The 26628-nt window shown below is 36.4% G+C and overlaps 1 protein-coding gene across 8 annotated transcripts; it reads left to right on the top strand.

Moving 5' to 3' along the window:
• Positions 1–674: 674 nt before the first annotated feature.
• Positions 675–26571, top strand: LOC120074139. Of its 8 annotated transcripts, none has more exons than XR_005480911.1 (27): positions 675–1052; positions 8506–8586; positions 9248–9385; positions 10652–10762; positions 10841–10891; positions 10993–11093; positions 11291–11384; positions 11591–11722; positions 11805–12062; positions 12198–12276; positions 12485–12576; positions 12690–12773; positions 13026–13100; positions 13223–13270; positions 17918–18013; positions 18356–18585; positions 18980–22470; positions 22548–22627; positions 22933–23013; positions 23898–23969; positions 24046–24142; positions 24246–24300; positions 24403–24531; positions 24610–24727; positions 25173–25255; positions 25396–25935; positions 26112–26571. XR_005480911.1 is itself a non-coding variant. In XM_039027159.1 (26 exons), the coding sequence occupies exons 1-26, from the start codon at positions 888–890 to the stop codon at positions 25823–25825; spliced, it is 6471 nt and encodes a 2156-aa protein (XP_038883087.1). In that variant the 5' UTR covers positions 675–887; the 3' UTR covers positions 25826–26571. The 8 variants fall into 8 exon arrangements, 6 of the variants coding, with proteins under 6 accessions (XP_038883087.1, XP_038883100.1, XP_038883123.1 ...); XR_005480912.1 differs by having other exon boundaries at positions 26046–26571; XM_039027159.1 differs by having other exon boundaries at positions 25396–26571.
• The last annotated feature ends 57 nt before the right edge of the window (positions 26572–26628 follow it).

Here is a 26628-nt window from a genome sequence, read left to right as displayed (position 1 = left end):
CTTAAAAAAAATCAGATTTAAAAACATTTATAAAAATATATAGCAAAAGATGACTTCTTATGTAAAAATCCCTTTTAAAATTGAAGAAGCTAAATTAAAATATGTCAACCACTATTTAACATGATAAAAAATTTAGTGATATATTAGATATTTTCAAAATCTATAGGCCTCTTGGGCACTAGCTTAAAAGTTTTGACAACTTTTAATTTATAGGATGATAGAGGTTGCGCTAAAAAAAAATGAAGAAATTGGATTTGGAGGCTACAAATACATATGACCAATATTGGTTGTTTTTTCAAAGATGAAAAATGGTGGTTGCGTTTTCAATTCCTAAGATGGTTTAATAGATATTAGATAAAAATGTCTCAGTGACTAATAGGTATTATGATTCAAACTTTCTCTCATTGTCTTTTTAAATATAATCCTTAATTTGCTCATTTTTATCTTTACTAAAATGCATATTAAAAAGTGAGTTCAACTCAGCATTTTCCTTTGAAGTCGAAGGCTCCCTCCCATCACCACAATTGTCAAAAAAGTGGGCTTAATAGTAAGCAGAAGCCCGTCATTAGCATAAGTAAATACGACGCCGTTTGGAGGAATACAATAAAATTCGATTAAAAAAAATTCACAAACTATTTAATTAGATGTACGATGATGGATCAGAAGCAGTTCCACACCCAAGTTTCAACTAAAACTCTATTTTCACTTTGTTACCCACAGTTGTTTTATTAGCTCGTTTTTCCATTGCTCCTTCTTCTTCTTCTTCTTCAAGTCCCGGGTTCTTCAGCAGCAAAAGTATCTCTGTTCTCTCCTTCTCTTGTCTTTCTCCCGCTTATTTTCCGATTTCATCCCCGTGTTATTCAGAGAAAGCAACTCACAGAGCAAAAATGGAGATTGAATTGGAGCCCAGGGTGAAGCCGCTGGACTACAAAGTGAAAGGAGTTTCCAGAGAATCGCCGTCTCAGAAGGCCGCTAATGTTCTTGATTCCGATCTTCGCACTCATTGGTCTACTGCCACCAACACCAAAGAGTGGATTCTTCTCGAGTTAGATGTACGTAATCCTTCCCCCCCCTCTCGCTTAATTGACAGAATTATTGTATTGATACTTGAGAAATTCAATCAGAACGAACTATCCAACTTCGTCCTTGCGGTAAAGCGAACATTATGTGATATTATGTTGTTTTCTTTTTTGAGTATTAAGGCAGTTCAGTTTCGAATAAAATTATGATTTGGGTTGGGGTTTGTTAGTATTATATTACAGATAGGTTTCCATGATGGGCAATGTACAAGAAGAAGAAGAAGAATTGAAAAAATCCCAGAAATCATTTACAGTGGAATCTTGAAACATTCTTTAGTTCAAACACTGTGGTAATTTAAATTCTACCTAAATGTTGTACGGTTCGTTGTTTTATGAGATTAGTAGAGGTGTGAATAAGTTGTCCTCGAACATTTATGAAGATGCTATAAAACAAATATTAAAGGAAGGTCATGACTGTGTTGGACAGACCAAAGGATTTTTGCTTGTGCTTTGGAGTAGTGACTTCAAAGAAGAGATGAGACTCTCACCCCCACTCTTTTTGACCTCAACCTTTGTGTGGACGAGTTCATGGTAGTTCTCCTTGACCTTGATAATAGAGTCCATCCAATGGAGTAAATAAGCATCTATGGGAGCATTTGATTAAACCTCCAAAGACTTCTCCTGTGGCTTTAATGATTTTCATCCTCTATAAGTTTAGAGGGATGTTTCAAACTTCACTCACCATCATGGCTTGGAATGATGTAGCCTAAAGAGATAAAAGGAGAATTCTCTCCAAGAATCCAATCAAATTCTTTATTGTTAATCAAAGTCTTTATTGAAGAAAAGCTATTTGCAGATGGATTTTATGTATTTCAATAAATTTGGGTATGGAATGGATTTTAGATTTTATTAAAAAGGAGTGGGCTTGAAATTGGAAATCATCAAATGCATGGAAATCATTTGCGTTTGTATTGGTATTTTCATGAGAAATCGATCCATTTTCAGAAATATCCTTTCAGATAGAAAATTTTATCTTTGAGCTGTCACTAAGATGATAGTTATCAAAACCATTATTAGGGAGCTTCTTAACTGTGGAATCAACCAAACTATCCATCATATCAACAGAGTCACTGATCACACTACCACTCTTTGACATATTTTCCTTGTCAACATGACAAATATGGTGCTGCTCAATTTCCAGCCTAACAACACCTTTTATAGGTTTATGAACCTTGTGTTTGGAAAGTGGCAATTATGCACGATGTACCTTGACCTTCCAAATGCTCTCTCCTCTCTTCTCTCTCTCCCGGGCCATCTTTAGCATTTCAGCCTTCCTTGGTGCCGACCTCTGACGATCTTCTTCAGTCTTCCCCTGCCTTCTACAACCTTTTATTCCCAAAGATCCTCTTCAACCTCTATCTCCCTTACCATGGAAGTTCATAGTTGTAAGATTGAAGACAAGTTCTTTTGTGTTTGGAATGAATGCTCGACTTTCTTCATAGAAGTTATGCAAAACCGTCTGGTCTTACCCCTTACTCCTAGACATCTTAGTTGGTTTGAAAGCTCCTTTGTTGATCTTCTGCACTTGCCTATTTAGTTTCCGTTCTTTCAAAAGTTCAAGGATGACAATGGAACTTGTGGCTTATTCAAACGTCGCCTTTCGAATGTTTGGATGGTGGAATGCATACTTTGGCCTCCCACAGGTGGATGGAAGGTTATTCAAATTCCAGCTGCTCACCTTAAGCTGGCTGGCTTAGTTTATGGGGATTATTGAAGGAAAGTATGAAGGATTTTTTGAAGTTGAATCAATGTGATACCTCTTTAGCTCCATGTCAAGCAATAGCCACTAACACATTTGTTGACAAACAAAAGAAGCAATCCAATTCAAGAAGAAGCTATGCAGAGGTGGTTCATTTGCCTCCCTTAGGTCATTTCTCTTCTAATTCGAGTTCCTATTGGGTTAGAAAGGAAAAAGAGGTGGTGGCTGTGAATTTCAACGAACTCAAAGTGGTCTCATGCCTTTGTGCTTATAATACATGGTCGAAATTCACTCAGCTTTAAAATTTTATTTTCAAGCAAAGGTTGCCTTGAATCCACTATCGGCAGATAAAGTGCTTTTGGGTTTTTCTAGTAGATGAACAGATTGGAACTTCAGAGGCGCTTGGGAAATGATTGGAGATCTTCATTGAAAAATCGAGAATTAGTCTAAAAAAACTCACTCGATTCCAAAATTTACCTCTTAACTACTGGAAATTAGAGAATTTTGAAGCTTTAGGATATCATATGGGAGGTATAATCAGTATTTCAGCTCCCATACTCAATTTGCTTGACTGTTCAGCTGCCCGAATTAAGGTTAGAGAGAATTTATGTGGTTTTCTACCTGCTTTTCTTAATTTCAAAGATAATATTCATGGTGATTTTATCCTTCAAGTGGAAGCAACATCTCCTTTGATTCTTCCTCATAAAACAAGCTATGGTCTTTCCATCAAGGACTTATCAAATTCCTTTGATTTGCTTAGAATCTAGCAGGTCATGGAAGATGAAGGATTTCCCTACAATCCTGAGATTGGTGACTATTCAACTTCTTAGAATCCAAGTTTTGCCGGGCTGGATCTAGTAAAAAATGTCCCTTTAACTTCTCAAAAGTCGTGTTTAAATGAAACCGGTTGCGATTAGGATAAAAAGGATGTCAAAAGTCAAGAAGCTTTAATTGAAGCTCCTATTGACGAGGAGTTGTCCCAACCAATTCCTTTGGCTTTAAATGAGAAAAGATTAAATTTTGCACCTCTCATGGACAAAAGGAATGTGAAGAGTCAAGAAGCTTTAATTGAAGTCCCTACTACCGAGAATGAGTTGTCCCAACCAAAATTTTCACTTTAAATGAGAAGATTGAATGCATCTCTCATGGACAAAAAGAATGTGAAGAGTCCAAAAGCTTTACTTGAAGTTCCTATTTCCAAGGAGTTGTCCCAACCAATTTCTTTGGCTTTAAATGAGAGAAGTTCTCCTTCCCAAGCAACTCCTCAGCTTCTCAACAAGAAAGGGCGCACATCGGATTTAACTCTTCGGGATTCTTCTCCATTGTTTGGTTCCTCAGAATAATTAAGTGCGAAAGAGTTAAATGAGCGTTTTTTTGCAACCTAATCAAAATATTACTCTAGAAGGAAATCATTTCAGAAGCTAACCCTTGAAAATTATAATTCCTCTCTCTTAAATGATGACAACATTGAAGAATCATGTTCCATCAATTTGGCTCCCTTAGTGTCTGTTCAAGTGACCTCCTCGAAAAGTGTTGTCCATCCCTCGAGGAACTCTGGAGTTGTTATTCTTGCTAATAAGAGCGCTGCTGGGTTGAGGAATAGACAAACTGGATTGAGAACTCTTAATACGAAGAACACGACCGAAAGCATCTTCTAATGATGGGATTTTAGAGTCGGAAATAATTTGTGTTTTGGCTATTTCAAATTCAGGTAAAAGTCCATTCAGAAAGATCATAACAGTCATCTTTTCTCGCTGAGCTTGTTGAACTTTAACATCTAGGCTGAAAGATGATAACGAAGCAAACTCGACAACTATCCTCTTAAGTCTCATAAAGTCATTGGTAACAAATTTTACTTTATGTTTGGCACGAAAGAACTGCATACAAACTTCAAACATTTTATGGACTTGCTCTTTACCCGAGTATAGAAATTCTAAAAATTCTAAGAGTTCATTCACAGAATTACACTGATCGACCAAAGCAATTACTTCACTCTCAATGGAATTTTTGATATGAAGATAAAGTCGAGCATCATCATGAAGCCAATCCTTCTTGATCTTATCATCTTTAGGTGGATCCTCAGTCATATGATCATCCATATCAGTACTTCATAAATAAAACAGAATCGTCCGACGCCAATCATAGTAACTAGATCCATTTAACTTGTGTTCTGTGATCTTCGAGGCGAGAGGAATCACATTAGATACCACCAAATTCTTCATCTCATCCATAACGAATTCACACACAAACCGTAGATATTACAAATGGAATGAGAACCAAGAAACAAAATTAAAACTAGGGTAAAATCACACAAACTAATCAAAACAACCACAAAATTGAGCAAAATAGCCACAAACCCTAGAAACAAAGGTGTATTCTTCAAATATTTTCACATTCAAATGGATTTTGATGGAATTAAACAAACAGATCAAGCGGAAAACAGGCGAGACAAACCCACCTAACACGACAAAGCTTCCACGCGCTCCCACGCGTCGGCGCGTGGCGATTGTGTAGAAAATTTCCGGTGGCGCGTGAAGCTCACGTGCAACATTTTCTTGCGAATGGCGAAGACAGACAGGGGCAAATGACAATGGCACTCCTCCTGAGGTGGGTGGTGTAGACAAATGGCCACTCGAACTAAATGACCTAAACTCAAACCCTAATCTTATTGGAGCGTAGCCGTCAAACGAATATTCTAAACTCTAGAGAGGCTTTGATACCATGTTCTCATTATGTTTGGAATATATTCTCACACTTCTATTATTCATAATAAAGTTACATATATATAGGGAATGAAGAAACCCTAGATTAGGTATGTGCAATTACAGTAAAGGACGACTATACATAAATATGTAAATACGTATTATAACAGACTGCACTATTCACTCTTTATTGGATCAGAATCTGAGAATTTTTGAAGAAAAGTATTGTTCTAGCTTAGGCGTCCTTGCCGTAGTTCGCCTATGCCTCTCTTTGGTGCTCTCTTACTACATCCTTTGCTAGCTACTCTTCTCGGGACATCAATCTCAACTGGCCAGCCTTTCCATTCCCTTATTAGTTTGAATTTTGTTCATTGTTGATGTGATTTTTAGTTATGGAATTATTCCAATTACATTTTACTTGATGTTTTGTCTATTATTCACTTTTCTCTCTCCTTTGTGGAGTTTTCTATCTATTGAGCATTAGTCTCTTTTCATTTTGTCAATGAAAAGTTGTCTCTTGTTAAAAAAAAAAAAAAAACCCTTGTGTTTAGGATCCTCAAGTGTGTCTTCTGTGTAGCCTTCCTCGATTTCATCAATTTTTTTCTTCTTTCAATGCAAGCTCTTCCTCGCACATTCTACTTCTTTATTCGACTTGTCTTCCTCAAGCGATTTTAATTTTCACTTTTCATTTTGTGCGACTCATCTCCAACATCGCATTGGTTCTCTGTTTGTTTGTTTCTTGCGAAACTTCATAGTTCTTTTGGTTGTATTCTTGATCTTCTTGAGTGAGTAAATGTAATTCTTGATGGTTTCTTGAAAAATCTTGAAGATTATAATTATGCCTTTCTTGAATTTTCCCCAAAAGAACCCAAATTCCATCAATTCCCTTTCAAAAGTCCTCCCGATAGATGTTGTTATGTGAATATTTCTGTTTTCTTGAAAATATTTCGACCTCCAAATTTGTGGTGGAATGGTTTATGGGTGTTCTTTCATCCTAATATCTTCTTCTTCGAACCATATTCAAGTTTTCATGATGCTCAACAAAGGCTTTATCCAAAGATTCTGAATGTTCCATCATATATCCGGGTAACTGATCTCCAAAATCTCTTCCCAAGTGCTGGTTTTCTTTAGTTCTGATGGGCTGGTTAAAATGTTGGTTTCTTACTAGAGGATATTGAATTCCTTAAGGTTCTTGAAGTCTTGCCAATTGACTTCCAAGAGCACTAATTCTTGGCTGGTTTTGCTGATCAAAATGTTGGTTTCTTGCTGGAAGATCTTGAATTCCTTGAGGTTCTTGAAGTCTTGCTGGTTAGTTTCTTGAAAAATGGATTTGATTGGATTGTTGGGCCCTTTGTCAATATTTTCACCATCTTATCCTATCCCAAACTGTCTTAAAAAGGTCATCGGAGTCACTAGAATCACTAGAATCAAATTTCCAACGTGGATAATGATAGGTTCCTTGAGAAATTTGGACATGGACAAAATCAGTATGTTGGGATTCTTCTTCAGAATCACTTGAGCCAGAATTCCAGCACTGTTTTTGGAAGTAAATTTGATTTTCTTGCCTATACCAGTTGCTGTATTTTTTTTGGACATCTTCTTTGGTCGTCAATAGTCAATTCTTGCAAAATCTTGATAAATCTTCAGTTTTTTCTTTCTTTCTTGAAGTTTCAAGGGTTTCTCCTAATTAGATGTGTGCTGTTCGGCAACGAGCACACAACTCATGAAGCTCCCTCCAATTTCCCAATCGATGTCAACAAGAGTTTCCTGATCTTCCACCGGTGGCAGTCAACATTGGCCCAGGCGGTTGCTCTAATGCGAAATTGAAGGAGAATTCTCTCCATCAAAGTCTTTATTATTAATGAAAAGTTGTCTAATTCAAGGGGAGACTCTCTATTTATAGAGAATTAAAAGAATCCTAAATGGATAACTAAAAGGAAACTAAAAACTAATTGGGTAACTAAAATGTAATCAATTAAGGATTAACCAAGAATAATTTGAATTTACCAAATTATCCCAATTCAAATTGCACCATAAAGATTAATTTGAATTTACTAAATTATCCCAATCCTATTCTCTGCAATACTTCTTTGGATTCTAGTGTACCACTTTTTGAACTCAACAATAAATTCGCCCCATCACTCCCATCAGGCAATTTTCACATTTTTAATCTTAGAAGGAATTGTAGTAGATACCAGTCTTGCTGTAAAATATCATACAATATTTAAAGCCAGTTTATTAGTAGTACTAAAATTCCTGACCCAGTCATCATAAAAGCATATTCTTGAGCAGCCATCATGGGTTGGTGTAGTAGTCAATAAGGCCATGAGTTTAATAAAGGACTTAGAGAGATTGAGTTCAATCAATAGTGACCACCTACCTAGGATTTAATATCCTATGAGGTTCGCCAAATGTTGTAGATTAGGCGGGTTATAAAAAAAAAGAACATTTTCTTGAGCAAAACCTCGTTTGTTGCCACTCAATACTGGAGAGCTTCTCAAAAGAGTTAAGTCTAACATCAATGCTTTTAGGAGATTCCAGAGGTTATTTGGAAGTCTCACTAATGTCACTTCCTCAGGATTTGTACCCTTGATTTTCCAATAAGAACTGCTTTTATGTTCTCTATAGGGCCTCTTGTTGGCGTGCCCATATTCTTTTTTAAGCATGGTGTTTATTTGTAATTTTTTTCTTTAAAGAATTAACCCAGTTTGGATGGCTTTCTTGTAATGGATCGTTTTGGGTTGGGGTGCCCTCTACCCTCAACCCCCTATGATGTATTTTTTTTTGTTGTGCCTTGGCCCTTACCTATAAACTCTGTATCTCATTGCATAAGAAAACATAGGAAACGCATTTGTTTGTTTATATATATATATATATATATATATTTGATTTAGCCCTTTTTTTTGGTATAAAAGAGATGTACTCTAATTACTTTCTTATTTATATCTCATCTCTCCGTCCATTATTTCATGTGTTCTTTCCCTTATATTTACCTGTCCACCTTGTTTTGTATTTTTTAAACCAGGAACCTTGTCTACTATCACATATTCGCATCTACAATAAATCCGTCCTCGAATGGGAAATTGCTGCTGGTTTGCGATACAAGGTTTTTGTTCTCTTTGGATTTTGAGTTTTACAGCTTACACATAGCATTTTTTAAAATAAACAAAATTGCCCAATTTTGTTATACGATCTTGTTTTTTTATATGAATTATCACGGTTAAATTCTTTTAAGGATTTATTATATACTTAACAGAGTTGTCTTTTTGTCTAGCATAAATTCATTTTCTACAAATATTTCAATTTGTTTGTTGAATGAGAAATTTCTGTTCTAAATAGTTCTCACTTTATACATATAATTGGCATTTACCTTTTGTACGTTAAAGTGTTATGGACCATCCCATCTGAATTGTCGTATTTGTTTTGGTGGGAGAACAAAACAAAAAATGTTATTCTGCAAGAGTTTAAAACCATACTTTGAATCCTACTAGATAACTTAGTTTATGAAATTGGTCAGTGTAAAAAGAATTAATGGATTACTTGACTTACATAAATATCTTTACCTCTGGTTAGTTGCTTAATGTGGTTTTAAAATTTGAGACATTAATTCTGTATCCATATCGGTCTTTCAAATATATGAATTGAGGAAGTGATTCACTACAATTTTTCTTGAATGGCATATGTAGTTTGGAAGTTTCAGTATGCCCTTCTTGGATAACAGATAGGGCCATGATTTTCTTCTTGCAATGATTTGTATTTGTTTCCAGCCAGAGACATTTGTAAAAGTTCGTTCACGTTGTGAAGCACCTCGGCGAGACATGATCTATCCTATGAACTACACTCCATGTCGCTATGTAAAAATATCTTGTTTGCGTGGAAATCCAATAGCTGTGTTTTTTGTTCAGGTATCTATTGAGAACTCTATTTCCCACTAATGATTGCTATACAATTAATCAATTCTATCTCACTGCTATTGATGGAGGTTCCCTTTTACCACTACTTGAGAGGTCGTCACAGAGGTGGGGGCTCTCATTTGTTTGGGTGGGAGTTATCTTGCGACTGAACGAGTAGTGTGGGTTTGGTATAGGGAAATTTGAGGCTTCATCATACTAGAGTTTGTGAAAGAAAGATATTATATTTCTTCAGTGTATAGTAAAGGTAATTCAAGGGCCTCTTAACACAGGAAAAATATCCAGGAGGAGTGTATGTGCTTTTTGAAGTTAACTCAAAATGTTGCCGTTGGCAAGAATAAGATTCTCAAAATTATATGAAAAGTAAGTTTCTCGGTAAGAATTTGGATGATTTTGATAAAGAATGTGCAAGCTATGAATTTTTAGATTAGTCTGTTGTTGAGGATTCCACATTGGAAAAATTGAAGGACAAAGATAGACGGGTTACTCCTTTCATTTCCAATTGGTTTTGAGATGGAATCCCATGTTATCTAAATATGGTATCAGAGTCCATGAAGCTCAAACTGACATTAATTCCAAAAATAAAAATTGGAATTCAATTCAAGAATGGTGAACCCAAAGAGGCACCATCTTGAAGGGGCATGTTGAGGATTCCACATTGGAATAATTGAGGGACCTCATAATTTTAATAAGATAGATGAGTTATTTCTTTCATTATCAATTGATTTTGAGATAAAATCCCATGTTATCTAATAAGCAAGAGCTCAATTCACTTTTTTGATTCAATCGAGCAGACAAAGGATATATACATTTGAGGTTTAAGTGTAACGACAATATCCAAAATAGGACTAAAACATGAGGAGAAGATTTTTCTCTGTCTTCTTTTCTTTCCCTATTTTTAAAGTGAGAAACATGACATTTTAACATATTTTTGTTTAGTCGTTTGATTAATTAGTTATATTTTGTTAAATGGAAACACCTATTAATATTGTATTATTCCACTTGCAATCTTGAAATTTGTGATGAATGATCATTTTTTTCATACAACAATATGTGGGTGGGACTTGAACTTTTGCTTTTTGGACAATGGTATAATGTCTTAATTAATTAAGCTATGCTTAGGTTGGCATGAATGCCAAATTTATGAACTGTTAATAACAATAATAGTAATAGATAATGATGATAGTTTTTGCAAATTCAACTTGGCCTTTATAGAAGCTTTATGGCATTAAGCCTTTCTTACTATTAATTGTTTTGCAGCTGATTGGTGTTCCAGTGTCTGGTTTGGAGCCAGAGTTCCAACCTGTTGTCAATCACTTGTTGCCACATATTGTATCACACAGACAAGATGGTGATGATATGCATCTTCAGGTATTGATATTCCCATCATTTCTTAGTTGCTTTATTTTGTACCTCAATGCTATGCATGACTTCGTGTCCACTCTGTAGTTGCTTCAAGACATGTCAGTCAGGTTATTTCCATTTCTTCCACAACTTGAGGTAATATGTTTAAATTTGAAATGAATCAGTGGGTTTCTTCTTTATTGTAAATATCAACTTTTTTTGTCCATAGAGGAGCATCTAAGTTGATCATTGTGCAGACAGACCTTGTGGGATTTTCAGATGCTCCTGATCTTAACTTACGTTTTCTTGCAATGCTTGCTGGTCCATTCTATCCAATACTACATCTTGTGAATGAGAGGTTAGTCTATCTTGCTCGTTATATCTCATATGTTACTTGTCAACCTTCTATATCACTTTGTACAGAGCATATTCTCTTTTAAGATCCTGGTTTATGCATCATTTCTGTTTCTTGGTTCATTGGGAGAAAATTCACAAAGTTTCCTTTTATCTTAAGTATCTACTCTTGATATTATGCTGATATGTTTTATGCTGCAGAGCAGCATCGAAGTCTACTGGAAATGGAACGGAAATCGAAGTTTCTAAGAATTATCAGATGTCTTCATCATTGACCGTTTCTTCGAATTTTGAGGTTTCTTCATGCACTTACCTTTCCTTTTCCCTTCTCCCTTCTTCTTTCCAACAATTTTTTGGTTAGCCCTTATAAACATGTTAAGTAGTTTCTATACCTTGGGATATTATGTAATTAATGTGGCCATACGTCAAAACTATTCTATTATTTTCTTTCCTCCTAAGAAGATGGTTAGTGACATAGAACATCTTTCTGCTGTAATGTAGCCACGGAAGTCCCGCAGTATATTACCTGTGGTCCCATCTACATCAAGCTGTGTAGTATTTCGCCCAGATGCAATCTTCACGCTTTTGAGGATGGCTTACAAAGATTCTACATTTGGTGCTATATGCAGAGTGGTAAGTTATTCCCAGTTCAGTATGTTCTCACTGTTAACGCTCAAGTTCTGAATGCTAATTTCCAGTTGCTTTGCTTTATCAGGCTTCTAGAATACTGTTGAAGCTTGTTGAACCCATTACAGTGCAAGAAGCTTCGTCATTGGCTGATGATGTAGCTGTTTCCGATGAGTTTTCAAAACCTGGATCATCTGATCCTATCTCCATCAACGACTACTCAAAATTGTTTGGAGAAGATTTTGAAGTGCCTGATGATAAATGGGATTTGAGCTATCTTAGCATCTTGGATGTTGGTGCAGTGGAAGAAGGCATTTTGCATATTCTTTTTGCTTGTGCGTCTCAGGTTGGCTTGCAGACCGACTCCTGAAGAGGCTAGGCCTATCGGAATACTGAAGTCTTTTATTGTATATTATTTATGATTTCTATATTTTAATTTTATCTGACTAATGAACTTTCATTTTGTGTGTAATGTTCACAGCCCACTATTTGCAGTAAACTGGCTCAGAGGTCTGTTGACTTGTGGCTAGCTTTACCTCTTGTACAGGCATTGCTTCCAGGTTGAGACTAAAATGCCATTGAGACATTTAAAAAAAAAAAAAAAAATTCAACCTTTCTAGGAGGTGTTAAATGTAGCAAGAAATTTATAGAGCATCTCCAATAACTATTTCTAACCAAGTACTAGCATTTTTATGCTTAACAAATATATCTCAAATTCTTTTTGATGCTGCTTAATTTATCTGTATTTCATTTTACAAAATTTTCTAGTTCTTCGTCCTCCTTTGAGCAGTCCCTTTGATGTGGTCAATGACATCTTTTCTTTATGGAAGCGGCCAGTGGTGCAACAGGCTCTCTCTCAGGTTCTTTTGAATTAAAAAATGTTCCACCTTCTCTGTCATTGTAATATGTAAGCATTTCACCATTTTTATATGTATTTTTTCTTATTCTTACATTTTGGTGTATTTGGTTGCAGATTGTGGCAACATTGTCATCACCATTATACCATCCTCTTCTACATGCTTGTGCTGGCTACCTATCATCATTTTCTCAGTCACATGTTAGTTGCCCACATTTTATTCCATTACTTGAACGAACTTTGTTCGTTCAGTGATAATGTCTTTATGTTTCTACAAAATTGCAAGATTAGCATCTTTATCCCGAGTGATCCTTTTCCTTAGAGCAGCAAAGTTACTCATTGATTTTTCAGAAATTAAAATAATGACGAAAAGAAGATGCTGACTAGGAACAAAATTTTATTTGGACAAAAGTTATTGTTATAAGAATTAATCAGCATTATTCTTTTTCACAGGCCAAGGCTGGATGTGTACTGATCGACTTATGTTCTTCTGTACTAGCGCCCTGGATGCCTCGTGTTATTGCAAAAGTAGGTTTTTTGCTGAAATCAAAATCTCCCAGTTTCATTTGAAGTGTCATGCCTGGTCTCTTTTCTATGCACTTGATGTCTCGTTCTTGTAACTTTCTACTACTGGGTTTATTTTGATATAGGTTGATCTGGTTATTGAGCTTCTAGAAGATCTTTTGGGTGTCATCCAGGTGAATTTCATCAATAATGTGCATAACTTGTATTCTTTTATGATATTTATGCGAGTCACAAAATACTAATTTAAGCCCAAATTAATTTTTAGTGTTCTTTATATTCATTGTGATGTAGAAATAGACATAGCAATAGAAGAAAAAAAGAAAAAAAAACCTATTAATGGATACTTCATTGATAGAAGGTTATACAAGAGAACCTGAAACACAAGAAACTAGCTATTATTGCATAGTCGGAAACCCTTTCTCTAGTGGAGTTTATGTAGGCTTGGTTTCTTTTGTATTCCGTTATATTCTTTCATTTTTTCTCAATGAAAATAGTTGTTTCGTTAATAATAAAAAAAGGGGGTTACTCTTTGCACAAGGAAATTGAAGTGGAAGTAGAAATTGTTTATGTTTTACAATAAACTTACAATGACCATCTCTCTATAATAGTATTGTTATAGTTCTATTGTTAGGGTTTTCCATTATTGTAAATATCTTGTTATATTTTCTTTTTCTATGCTTTGTACACTTGTATATATTGATATCTTCGGTGAATGAAAAGAGTATTCTGATTCTCTCTCAAACCTAAGAATTTTACATGGTATCAAAGCCCTCTAAACAAAATTAGGGTTTTGTGAACCTTAGGGTTTGAGAATGTAGAACCCGTTTGTGTTACATCTAGGGTTTTGTAGAGGAGTGAGTTTACACTTTTACTCACAGCCGCTATCTTCGGTTCGTTTTCCGCCGTTAGCCGCCGTTGGAAAAAAAAGAGGTAGTTTTTCAATACTGCCTAGTCCGTCGAGGAGCTCAACAATTGATCTACAGAACCCAAAGTTCGGCATCCATCTGACTAGCACGTGAGGCTTGCGCCGTTTTTCCTTCTTGCCGTCGCTCCACACGTCGGCGCGTATGCCACTGGTTCCGCTTCGTCTTCTATGGGTTTCCTCGACTTTGTTGACTTTCCTTGGTGGTGTGTTTGTTTGGGCTATATACTCACTGTTTGTGGTTCCTTGAAAAAAAAAAAACATCTCTTTGGTAAATTAGGGTTTGCTTCTTTTCTGTCCTGTGTTTATTTTTGAGGTAATGGCTGATAAGAAACCAGTAGTCATGTATGAGGTGGTTCCTATGGTGTCAAAAGTAACTGAACACAAGTTGAATGGATCCAATTACTATTTATGGAGATCAAATGTTCGCCACTTTATTAGGAGCATAGAGATGGATGATCACATCACAGAAGAGCCACCGATTGATGCTAATAAAAAAATTTGGTGGCGGGACGATTCAAGAATGCTTCCACAAATCAAGAATTCTATTGACCGTGAAATCGTTGAACTAGTAAATCAGTGCGAATCAGTCAAGGAACTTTTGAAAGAGAATATTAATAGAGTGTTTGATGTTTGTAAGACTCTATATCAACCTAATCAAAGAGAAAAATCTTTTACAAGCTACTTTATGGAGGTTAAAAATACATGTGTGGAATTCAATGCCTTGATGCCAATTAGCACGGATCCAAAAGTTTTAATGGCTCAACGTGAAAAGTTGTTTTTCATGAGTTTTTTAGAAGGTCTTGTACCTAAATATGAGATGGCCAAAGATCAAGTGTTGTCAAGCTCAAATATCTCATCGTTGGAAGAAGCTTATACCCGAATACTTCGTACAGAGAAGCCACAAGCAGTTATGTCATTTGATTCTAGTAGTGCTTTGATTGGGCGCACAAATGATTATAGAGGTAATAAGGGAGTTGAATCAAATAGCTCCAAAGGTCATCCCAATAACCAAAGATCAAATTCGGGAGGTGTTGTTTGCTATTACTGTCATAAACCTGGCCATACGAAACGTGAATGCAGAAGATTGATGAATAAGGGTTAGAGGGTGCCATTTGCACATGTCGCTTCTACTCTTGATAATCTTGACTAGTCAATTATGATTTCTGCAGAGGAGTTTGCTAAATTTCAACAGTATCAAGAGTCATTGAGGACATCATCTTTACTCTCATTATGGCCATTGCAGAGATAGATAACATCTTTAAATGCCTTATTTCCTCCACATCAAAATGGGCCATTGACTCTGGCGCTACAGACCATATGACAAGTAACCCCAGTTTATTCTCTAACCTTTGTACACCTCTTCACCTAATGTCACTATAGTTGATGGATCCTCCACCCTTGTTTTAGGATCAAGGACCGTCCATCTTACTGAATCAATTTCTTTGTCATCAGTTTTAAATTTACCACATTTCTCGTTTAATTTGATTTCGATCAGTAAACTCACTTGTGATCTTCATTGTTGTGTCTCCTTTTTTCCTGGTTATTGCTTATTTCAGGATCTTACGATGAAGTAGGCTATTGTAAAGAGCATGAATTTGGAGGTCTTTACATGTTTAAACCATAAACACCTACAACCATCACATGCTCTAGCGTGTCGTCTCCCTTTGAAGAGTATTGTCGTTTGGGTCATCCGTCTATCTCTGTGTTGAAGAGTCTTCGTCCACAACTTCAGCATTTGTCCTCTTTAGATTGTGAGTCATGTCAGTTTGTTAAATTTTATTGTTTAAGTTTGTATCCTCGAGTCAATAAACGAGCTAGTGCTCATTTTGAATTAGTCCATTCTGATGTTTGGGGTCCCTGTCCTGTTGAGTCCAAAAGAGGGTTTAGGTATTTTGTTACATTTATCGATGACTATTCTCATGTTACTTGGTTATATTTAATGAAAAATTGTTCTGAGTTACGTTCTCATTTTTGTAACTTCTATGCTGAAATTGGAACTCAATTTAGTGGTGCTCTTAAAATCCTACGGAGCGATAATACTAAAGAATATTTCTCTCATGTACTCGAGTCTTATTTAGATGCCCATGACATTCTTCATCAATCTTCTTGTGTCGATACTCCATCTCAAAATGGGGTTGCAGAACGAAAGAATCGTCATCTCGTTGAGATAGCCAGAGCTTTGATGTTTCAGATGCATGTTCCAAAATCCTTTTGGGCTGATGCTGTTTCCACTGCTTGTTTCTTAATAAATCACATGCCCTCTGTGAGGTTGTTCATATCATTAGCTTCAATCAATCATTGGCCTTTACATCAACTTGATATTAAAAATGCATTTCTTCATGGTGATCTTCAAGAAGAGGTGTATATGGAGCACCCACCAGGGTTTGTTGCTCAGGGGGAGAATGGAACGGTGTGTCGCCTTCGTAAATCTTTGTATGGACTAAAGTAGAGTCCATGAGCTTGGTTTGGTAAATTTAGTCAGGTGATCGAAAGCTTTGGAATACGGAAGAGCACGTCAGATCATTCGGTCCCTTTTAAGAGATCTGAGGGTGGTGCCATCTTGTTAGTCGTATATGTGGATGATATTGTGATTGTTGGTGATGATGCTTTAGGTATCCAGTCCTTAAAGACCTTTCTTCATAGTCAATTCCATACAAAAGATTTGGACATGTTGAAATACTTCTTAGGAATTGAGGTAATAAGAAGCAAGAAAGGAATACTATTATCATAGAGAAAATATGTACTTGACTTATTGACTGAAATAGGGAAGTTAGGGGCTAAGCCATGTAGTATCCCAATGATGCCCAACTTCCAACTAGAAAAAGATGGAGAATTGTTAAAAGATCCTAAAAGATATAGGAGGTTAGTGAGAAAACCTAATTATCTTACAGTGACTCGACCCGAAATAGCTTATTTATTGAGTATTGTAAGTCAATACATGTCATGCTCTACAGTTGATCATTAGGCTGCATTGGAACAGATTCTGTGTTATCTGAAGGCTGCTCTCGGGCGTGGTTTATTATATAAAGATTATGGTCATACTAACATTGAATATTTCTCAAACGCCGATTGAGTAGAATTTAAAGAAGACAGAAGATCAACTTCAGGGTATTGTGTTTTTGTTAGTGGTAATTTGATTTCTTGGAAGAATAAGAAACAAAATGTGGTGTCATGTTCAGGTGCGGAATCAGAATATAGAACAATGACACAGTCTGTGTGTGAATTGATTTGGATATATCAACTTCTTGTTGAGTTGGGATTTGAAATCACCACACTGACAAAGTTGTGGTGTGATAATCAAGCAACACTTTATATTGCGTCTAATCCAGTATTTCATGAAAGAGCTAAACATATTGAAGTTGATTGCCATTTTGTACATGAGAAAATTCAATAAAGATTAGTATCTACAGGATATGTGAAGACTGGAGAACAATTAGGAGATATCTTCACGAAGGCATTGAATGGAGAACACGTATAGATTATCTATGTAACAAGTTGGGCATGATTAACATATATTCTCCAACTTGAGGGGGAGTGTTATAGTTCTATTGTCAGGGTTTTCATTTATTGTAAATATCTTGTTATATTTTCCTTTTCTATGATTTGTACACTTGTATATATTTATATCTTTGGTGAATGAATAGAGTATTTTGATTCTCTCTCAAACCTAAGAGTTTAACAAGTATAATCTATATATTATTTCTTGGATACAATTAGAAGCTTCTGTTGTATTTATTTTGTTCAAACAATAAACAAACTTTTAATTGTTCATTGGTCGGTTGGTAGCTTGTTTAATGGAGCTAATGTTGTATTTTATGACTTCATTACCTCTTAATACTTATTGCCTCCATATCCATGCATTATAACTTATTATGTTCGATATCTCATGTTTCAGAGTGCACGGCATTCCCTTGATCATGCTCGTGCTGCTTTAAAATATATTCTGCTGGCTTTATCTGGTTACTTTGACGATGTACTAGGAAACTATAAGGTATGAAGTTTGGCAGTAATCTTACCCTCAGCTCTCCACCCAAATAGAAATAGACTGAAGTCTTTTTGTCACTTTATCTTGAAATTCTTTTATGGCGTTGAAGTTCAGTGCTACTTCAAATTAAGAAATGAAAGAAACGTCTATTATAGATAATTTTAAAAATAATCCAACAATTTTAAAGTTATAACCTTGGCTATTGGATGGACGATATCTTTAAAACTGTTGATTTATTTTCAGCTGAATCTATGCATTACTTACACATTCAGAATCTTACTTGAGCTGTGATCCTCTTTGTTGACGGTTGAAAAGGTTTCTGAAGATATTTTTCTATGCTTCTTTTAGGAAGTAAAACACAGGATTCTCTTTCTTGTGGAGATGCTAGAGCCTTTTCTTGATCCTGCCATATGTGGGTCAAAGACCTCAATAGCTTTTGGAGATCTTTCTCCTGTTTTCCCCCAAAAGCTGGAAAACAGTTGTGTGATTGCTCTCAATGTCATCCGCTCGGCAGTACAAAAGCCATCTGTTCTTCCTTCACTAGAATTTGAATGGAGGCGTGGGTCAGTTGCTCCCAGGTAATAAATGCTCGCTTTGTGCTTCTGTGGAATGTTGGGTTCCTTTAGCTTTACCCTTAACCTCCTGATTTTATCTGAATGTCTTAGATTGTTGCCAATCTTTAAATTTAATATCTGACCTAAAAGTTTCAACTGAAATATTGGGTTTTTGAAATAAAGCATTTGCACCAATTGAATCTTCTGTTTCCTAGCAGATATATATATATATATATATGTTCAGTTAAGTTTTCTAATTGAGGGGGAAGTTCACATTTTAAAAAAACGATAAAGAAAGTAGTTTAGATGTTCTTGAATAATGCTCGGATTTGTATAGTCATCCAATATTTTCAGTTAACTTCCAATCTTTCCAATTTATGGAATTAAATAGGATTTAAATGTAAACTTTTTTATGCAGCGTGCTTCTTTCAGTTCTGCAACCTCACTTGCAGTTACCTCCTGAAGTTGACCTTCGGAAGTCCTCTGCTTTCAAGCCTCTCAACCCTGATTTTTCTGTCAGTTGTCATTTAGGAAACTCTTCAAAATTAAATGCCCTAAATGATTGTGATGGGAAGATAGATGATCATGACACGGCTGGAAAATCTGATGTCCATGAAGATGCTATCCCTTTTTTTGTCCCTCCAGAATTGCGGTGCGAATGTCTGGATAACCATTCTAGTTGTTTAAATGAAGGTAGCTCAATCTCTAGCCATGGAAATGTGAACATAGAGCCTAAAGAAATGGTTCAAGGGACCAATCCTTACCGGTTTCATGGAGAACTGATATTGGATTTTGGAATTAATATTGAGTACTTCAACTTAGAAGCAGATTATCTTCAACTTGTAAATTATCGTGACTGTGAAGCGAAGGCTTCTGAATTTCGCCGTTTAGCTCTGGATCTAAGTTCACAGAGTGAGCTTACCTCTGAGGGTCATGACGCAGCTATAGATGCATTACTCTTGGCAGCAGAGTGCTATGTGAACCCCTATTTTATGATGTCTTGCAAATACAATTCAAATTACTTAAAAGGTTTGAAAAGTAGTGAGACCACGATGTCAAAACATAGTCCAACTACAGGGCTGACTAGACTTGCTGGCAAGAGTAAAGCTGACCTGGAAACAATAGCTCACCTTGAAAGAAAAAGAGACAAGGTTGTTCTTCAAATTTTGCTGGAGGCTGCTGAATTGGATAGAAAATACCATCTAAATTTGTCTGATTCAGAGTCTTATCCATATAATGGTGAAGAGTTAGATGAAAAAATGATTAGGTTGTCTTCCAATGACGTGCAATCTGCAGATGCTGTGACCCTAGTACGACAAAATCAAGCTCTGTTGTGTACTTTTGTCATTCGACTTTTACAGCGGAAGCCTAATTCAATGCATGAAATCCTTATGCAAAGTCTTCTATTTCTGTTGCATTCAGCCACTAAACTACATTGTTGCCCTGAAGATGTTATTGATATCATTTTAGCTTCAGCAGAGTTTTTAAATAGATTGCTAACATCTTTGTATTATCAAATCAAAGATGGAAATTTACGGTTGGAACCTGGAACAATTCATGGCACACAGCGACATTGGATACTTCTTCAGAAATTGGTTCATGCAAGTAGTGGAGGTAATTATCGGACAGACTTCACATCAAGTGCCAATAACAGTATTTGCTCTGGTAATTTGATTCCAGCTTCTGCCTGGATGCAAAGAATTTCTAAATTTTCTATCAACCAATCTCCTTTGGCTCGTTTCCTTGGTTGGATGGCAGTATCCCGTAATGCAAAACAGTATACGATGGACCGTCTTTTTCTTGCATCAGATTTACCACAGTTAACAAGTTTGTTGCATATATTTTCTGATGAGCTTTCTGCAGTAGATAATATTTATAAAAAGCACGATAAAGTTGAGATTGAAGAAACAGAGTGCAGGAGTGTTCCTTTGGAGAATAAAGAACTTGGAACAGTTGAACAGCATGGTGGTCAATCATTTCATGTTATCTACCCTGATCTTAGCAGATTCTTTCCTAATATGAGAAATCACTTTGTAGCTTTTGGAGAAGTCATATTAGAGGCTGTTGGATTGCAACTGAGATCACTTTCCTCCAATGTCCTGCCTGATATACTATGTTGGTTTTCTGACCTCTGTTCCTGGCCATTTTTCCAGAGTGATGGAACTTCTCATTCTAGCTCTCATTTCATTAAGGGTTATGTTTCAAAGAATGCAAAGTGCATTGTGCTGCATATTCTTGAAGCAATTGTAAGTGAACACATGGAACCGATGATTCCTGAGATCCCTCGTCTTGTGCAAGTGCTTGTTTCCCTTTGTGGAGCCGCATATTGTGATGTGCCATTTCTCAACTCTGTGGTTCTTTTGTTAAAGCCACTTATTTCATATTCTTTGCAGAAGATTTCTATTGAAGAACAAGTATTGGATGATGGTTCATGTACGAATTTTGAGTCTTTGTGCTTTAATGAACTTCTCAATAACATCAAGGAGAATGTGAATAGGGATGATTCCCTTGAAAAATTTTATAACAAAGCATTGTCTATCTTTGTACTGGCATCCTTTTTTCCTGATTTCTCTTTTCAACGTAAGAGGGAAATATTGAAATCCTTAACCTCTTGGGTTGATTTTACCTCATCACAGCCAACTTCATATTTCCACGATTACTTGTGTTCATTCCAAAAAGTAATGGAAAGCTGTAGAGACTTGCTACTTCAGACTTTAAAAGCCGTTGGTGGTCTTCCGATAGATTTACCTGACCTTGAGGATACAAGCTCTAATGCACTCCTTGAAGAGAGTTCAAAATCACATCTAGGGTTTATCTGTGATATTTACAAGAACCCGGTATCTAATAGCAATTCCGAGAAGTTAGAAAGTAAGAATGAGGGAAACAATAGAGAGTTATCTGTGGAGGAAATAGGAGAATTTCATAAAGATCTAGAGGTCCTTATTTCCAAGCTTTTCCCCACTATTGAGCACTGTTGGAATCTTCATCATCAACTAGCTAAAAGTTTGACTGTGACAATGGCCGAGTGTTTGGTTTACTCGCAGTGCCTATCTTCAATAGCTAAGAATGCTTGCAGTACTGAAAAGGAAGAGGGTGAACAAGCTATACTATTTAAACAAAGAAACCAATTCCTTGTCTACTTGAGAGGCGGTCTGAAGGGATTGGCTGAAATTGCCATAATGCTTGAGGAAGAAAGTTGTTGGGAAGCTGCTTCTGTGGTTATTGATTGTCTGCTTGGTTTGCCTTGTAGTTTACACTTGGAAAACATTGTTTCTACTATTTGTTCTGCACTCAAAAGTGTTTCTTGCAACGCACCAAGGCTCAGTTGGCGCCTGCAAACCCAGAAATGGTTGTCGGCATTACTCAGAAGAGGCATCTCCACTGGCAATGGAGATGAAGCTTCTCTGGTTGATATGTTCTGCACAATGCTGGGACACCCTGAGCCCGAGCAACGATACATAGCTCTTCAGCAGTTGGGTAATTTAGTTGGCATAGATGTGTTTGATGGCACTGCTGCACAACAATATTCTCAAATTCGTAATAGTTTCGTTTCAACTGGCTTGGAGGAATCTGTTTCTGAGACTATACTCTCTCATCTGGTATCACATACATGGGATCAAGTAGCTTCTTTGGCAGCATCTGACTCATCATTATATTTGAGAACTCGTGCTATGGCACTTCTAATAGCCTATGTCCCATATGCCAGTCGACATGAGTTACAATCCTTGCTATCATCTGCTGACTGCATTCACGGCACAAAGGTTTTACATCCAGCATCTGAGGGCCCATTGCTACAGCTTTCATTGGCTCTAATTTCCTCTGCTTGCCTCCATTCCCCGGTTGAAGATGTCTTTTTGATTCCTGAAACTGTTTGGAGAAATATTGAGGCTTTGGGGTCATCAAAAACTGGTAATAACCTTTATTATGTTTGTAATTTGGTATAATACTTTATGCAAATGTTAAAGACGCTTTATTTCATCTTTTAGAGGGAAGACTTGGAGATTTGGAGAGGAAAGCCTGTCAAATCTTATGTCGATTGAGAAATGAAGGGGATGAAGCCAAAGAGGTACAATGACTATAAAGTTAAATGTTCCCTTTAGATATAACATACTGTTTTCTGCCCTTGGGAGCCCTCGCATGCTTTGCCATTATCTTCCTCTGCTTAAATATAGCTGTATTTACAAATGTCTGCAGAATTCAAAGTTTTTAAAGAGAGAAGAATAGTGAATAGTATATTTTGTTGTCTTTGTTGCAAGTTATAAGATATTTCACTTGAGTGGAATGAAAGTATCTTTCTTACTATTGAGTATAGGAAGATCACCCAGTTTCATTTGTCTTTTCTTATTGGTTTTCTTCCTTCTCATGTGGAAGGTCCTAAAAGAAGTGCTCTCTTCAAGTTCTCCAAAGCCAATCAATGAGGATTTTCTAAGCATTCGGGAGTCAATACTGCAGGTCAGAAGTACAAAGTTTTAACTTTTTAGACCTTGTCATTTATCTATATTTGATTCACCTTTTATTAAATTTGCATAAGATAATCGTTGCTTATTGGCAGTAATTGGTTATCTACGGCATGGTCTCAGCGGAGTTTAGAAGGAAATTTTTGCAGGGCAATATGTATTTTGTGTATAAAATTTATTCTATTTACTCATACCACACGTACTAGACTGGTTTTTTTATGCCATATGGGAGACTCAAGAATATAATTTCTTCTCATGGTTTGAGGCCGAGAGACCTATTCTCACCCTTCGTCTCTTTTTTTCTTCTTGATTGGGTTAACATACTTCTCTCTAGGGCCATTCTAACCTTAGCAGAGGAGCTTCCTTCTGGAAAAGAACTATCTCCTTTTCTTCCTGGTTGTCTTAACAAAATTATCATGAGGCGTTGGATAAAAAAACAGTGTAGTTGTTTTGCTTTCATTATAGAATATTACAAACTTCTATATAGTTTTAATCATTATTCGAAAGGACCATCTCTTTTAGTTTACACATAACACGTTCAACTGAATAATTACTTCCTGAGCTCCTGTTTGAAGGTATACATATTATGTAAGTGTAAAGCATTGATAGGTAATTTGTTGACAACTTATTTTCTCATGTAATTGCATCGATCAACTTGGACAGAATAAGAAAGGGATTCAGTCTTTTCTTGTAAGGATTTTGGTTCTTTATATGAATTTTGTACCAAGTAGAACTGATTTGCTCAACGTTAGTCATATTCTATTATTCTTTTGTATCGCCACTTCCTTGTGCATGCCGTCTACTAAACTTTGACCTGTCCCATTTCAGCTTTCTTGATTTCCTCTCCCTTTTCTCTTACTTGTGCTTTTTGGTCATCAGGTCCTTTCAAATATGACTTCTGTTCAGTCATATTTTGATGTGTTCTCTCAAAAGAAAGATCAAGAAACAATGGTAAGATTAGTTATCGCATTGCCTTTTTGTTAATGTAGAGCTCATTCTTGGAGTTACTTTGTTTGACTATGCCTAGGAACTAGAGGAGGCTGAACTGGAACTCGACATCGCTCAAAAGGAGCTCAGACAACCTGATTCATCCAAAGATTCTAACAATTTTCTGGGAGTCACTTGTATGTCATATTGGCTTTTGGGTTTTCTTATTATCTGTTCAAGTTATCACCATTGTTATGTTCTTAATTCTGCACATTATCGTTTGAAAATGGAACTTTTCAGCCTCTGTAGTAGCTGATTCACGTCTTCAGCAGATCAAAAACTCCATTCACTCCATGTGTGTAATCAAATAAAATCTTCCTATTATCATTATTCGTTACTTTCTTCATATGATTATAATGTCATCTGGAATTCAAACCCTCTGGCTCTCATGTTTCAGAGAGAAATCCAAACTCCAAGAAGAAGTAGCAGCTCGTCGACAGAAAAGACATCTTATGAGACAAGCACGACATAAATATCTAGAAGATGCTGCATTGCATGAAGCTGAACTTTTGCAAGAACTTGATAGGTTTGATACGTGGCTAAATCATCATGTAATACAACTTATAACAATCACAAAGTTTCCCTTAACAGTTGGCTACTTTAGGGAGAGAACGGTTGAAATGGAAAAGGAAATTGAAAGACAGCGCTTGCTGGAGCTCGAGCGTGCAAAAACCAGGGAGCTGCGTTATAATCTTGATATGGAGAAGGAGAGACAAATGCAGGTATGGTTTGGTTCTTGCTAATGTATGAAATCAATAGTTTGTTGGGTGCTTGTGTAATCCTCTTTGATATTCTAACAAGTAATACTATTACAACTGCATTTTCTCCTCAATTTCATGTTCGGGTTCCTATCATTGCACATCCTCTTTGATTAATCTAGATATGAGGCTTTTTGTTGAGTTCGTCCATTTAGGCAATGTAGCATACTTCAACTAATTGCTCTGTTTTCATATAGATGACTTCATAATTTTCTTATTGTGCTATTTCTGCTAATCTCCCTGTATTCAAGTTTCTCGTACTCGTCGAAACTTAGTTCATACAAATAGCCTTTTCCTTTCGTTGATCATTTTTATCATCTTCCTCCTGAAGCGTTGATAAGGTGATAAAGTTTGTTACTGTATAAAATGATAAGGTAACAATTTCTTGTAACTATGCATCTTCTTACAGAGGGAACTTCAGCGTGAACTGGAGCAGGCTGAGTCTGGACCACGACCATCAAGACGCGAATTCTCATCCTCTTCCCATAGTAGGTAGGTTGCAGTATGATAGTATCTACAGCCACTGCTTTGCCCTAGCTTTTTACCTGTGGCGCACTAGATAAAACATATCCTGGATCCATGAAAGGGTGAGTGAATAAAATTCTGGTTCTCGGTGAACCTTTTTCTCGCAGTCGACCTCGGGACAGATATCGTGAAAGAGACAATGGCAGAGCAAGCAATGAGGGGAATGCCAGAACAAGTGCCAGTGGCTTACAGAGCGAAACTTCTACTACCACTAGTTCATCAATGACCGGAGTACCGACCATTGTGCTTTCTGGGGTGAGACAGTACTCAGGACAGTTGCCTACAATCCTACAATCTCGTGAGCGTCCAGATGAATGTGGTAGCAGTTACGAAGAAAATGTAGATGGAAGTAAAGATTCAGGTGATACAGGAAGTGTTGGTGATCCAGAATTAGTTTCGATATTTGATGGACATTCCGGTCCGCTTGGGTCTGGTCAAAGGCATGGATCGAGAGGCAGCAAATCAAGACAGGTTATTGAACGAAGGGAACGGGATGGTGGCAGACGCGAAGGTAAGTGGGAAAGAAAACATTCATGACCAATGCCTTGAGACTAGTAGACCAGTTATCATCGGTGCGTCATTGGTTATGGAGGCAACGAACTCTGGATCAATGGGTTAATAGATGTGGCACTGCAAGCATTCCACAGGTTTGTTTCTAATAGCCTGCTGTAAATAATTGTTAACGTCAATGGTGTATCAAGAGTTATTTTAGTTTTCACAATTTGTTCCATGAAGCAAATTTGAGTTTACTGATTAGGATGTTGAGGACATATCTCAGGCAATCCATCTACACTAGTTAGACTAAGTTGAGTTCACTAAACAGATCCTACAGTGGGCGAGGCTTGTGTGTGAAGTCGAGTAAAGCTATTGAGATGCATGAAATTCTTCTTCTTCTGCCGTAAAGCAATCAAGGAAAGTGAAGTTTACAAGCTGGTAACCAATGAAGGAGAATTGACAGTGCCCATGGAACATCATTTCTTGAAGATTGCTTTGTTTATTTATAAATCCATTGCCCTCACTATATTTTCCGAGAAGAAGCATCATGTGGGGATCAAATTGAAAAGCTCTTTTGCTGAAAGGTTTCAAGGATCCTAAACCTCTTAATTGGCTATATTCAAATACCCTTGTCTTATGAAGAAAAGAGATTAGTAATGCATGTGAAAACTATATTATTGTTTTCCCCTCAAATGGAAGCATCACATGCTGTTAAATTATAGTGAATTCGGGCAGAACTCTTGAAAAAGTGAAACACTAATTTAATAAATTTTTTAAATTTCAAATTATTATCGATATATTTTAGGCTAAAAGCCTCTTTCCAAAAGTTGAATATTAATTTAATT

This window comes from Benincasa hispida, chromosome 1 (assembly GCF_009727055.1).
Source record: "Benincasa hispida cultivar B227 chromosome 1, ASM972705v1, whole genome shotgun sequence".
In the NCBI taxonomy this organism is placed as follows: Eukaryota; Viridiplantae; Streptophyta; class Magnoliopsida; order Cucurbitales; family Cucurbitaceae; genus Benincasa; species Benincasa hispida.
The sequence above is the reverse complement of the archived record's forward strand: the minus strand, read 5'-3'. Positions and strand labels throughout refer to the sequence as shown.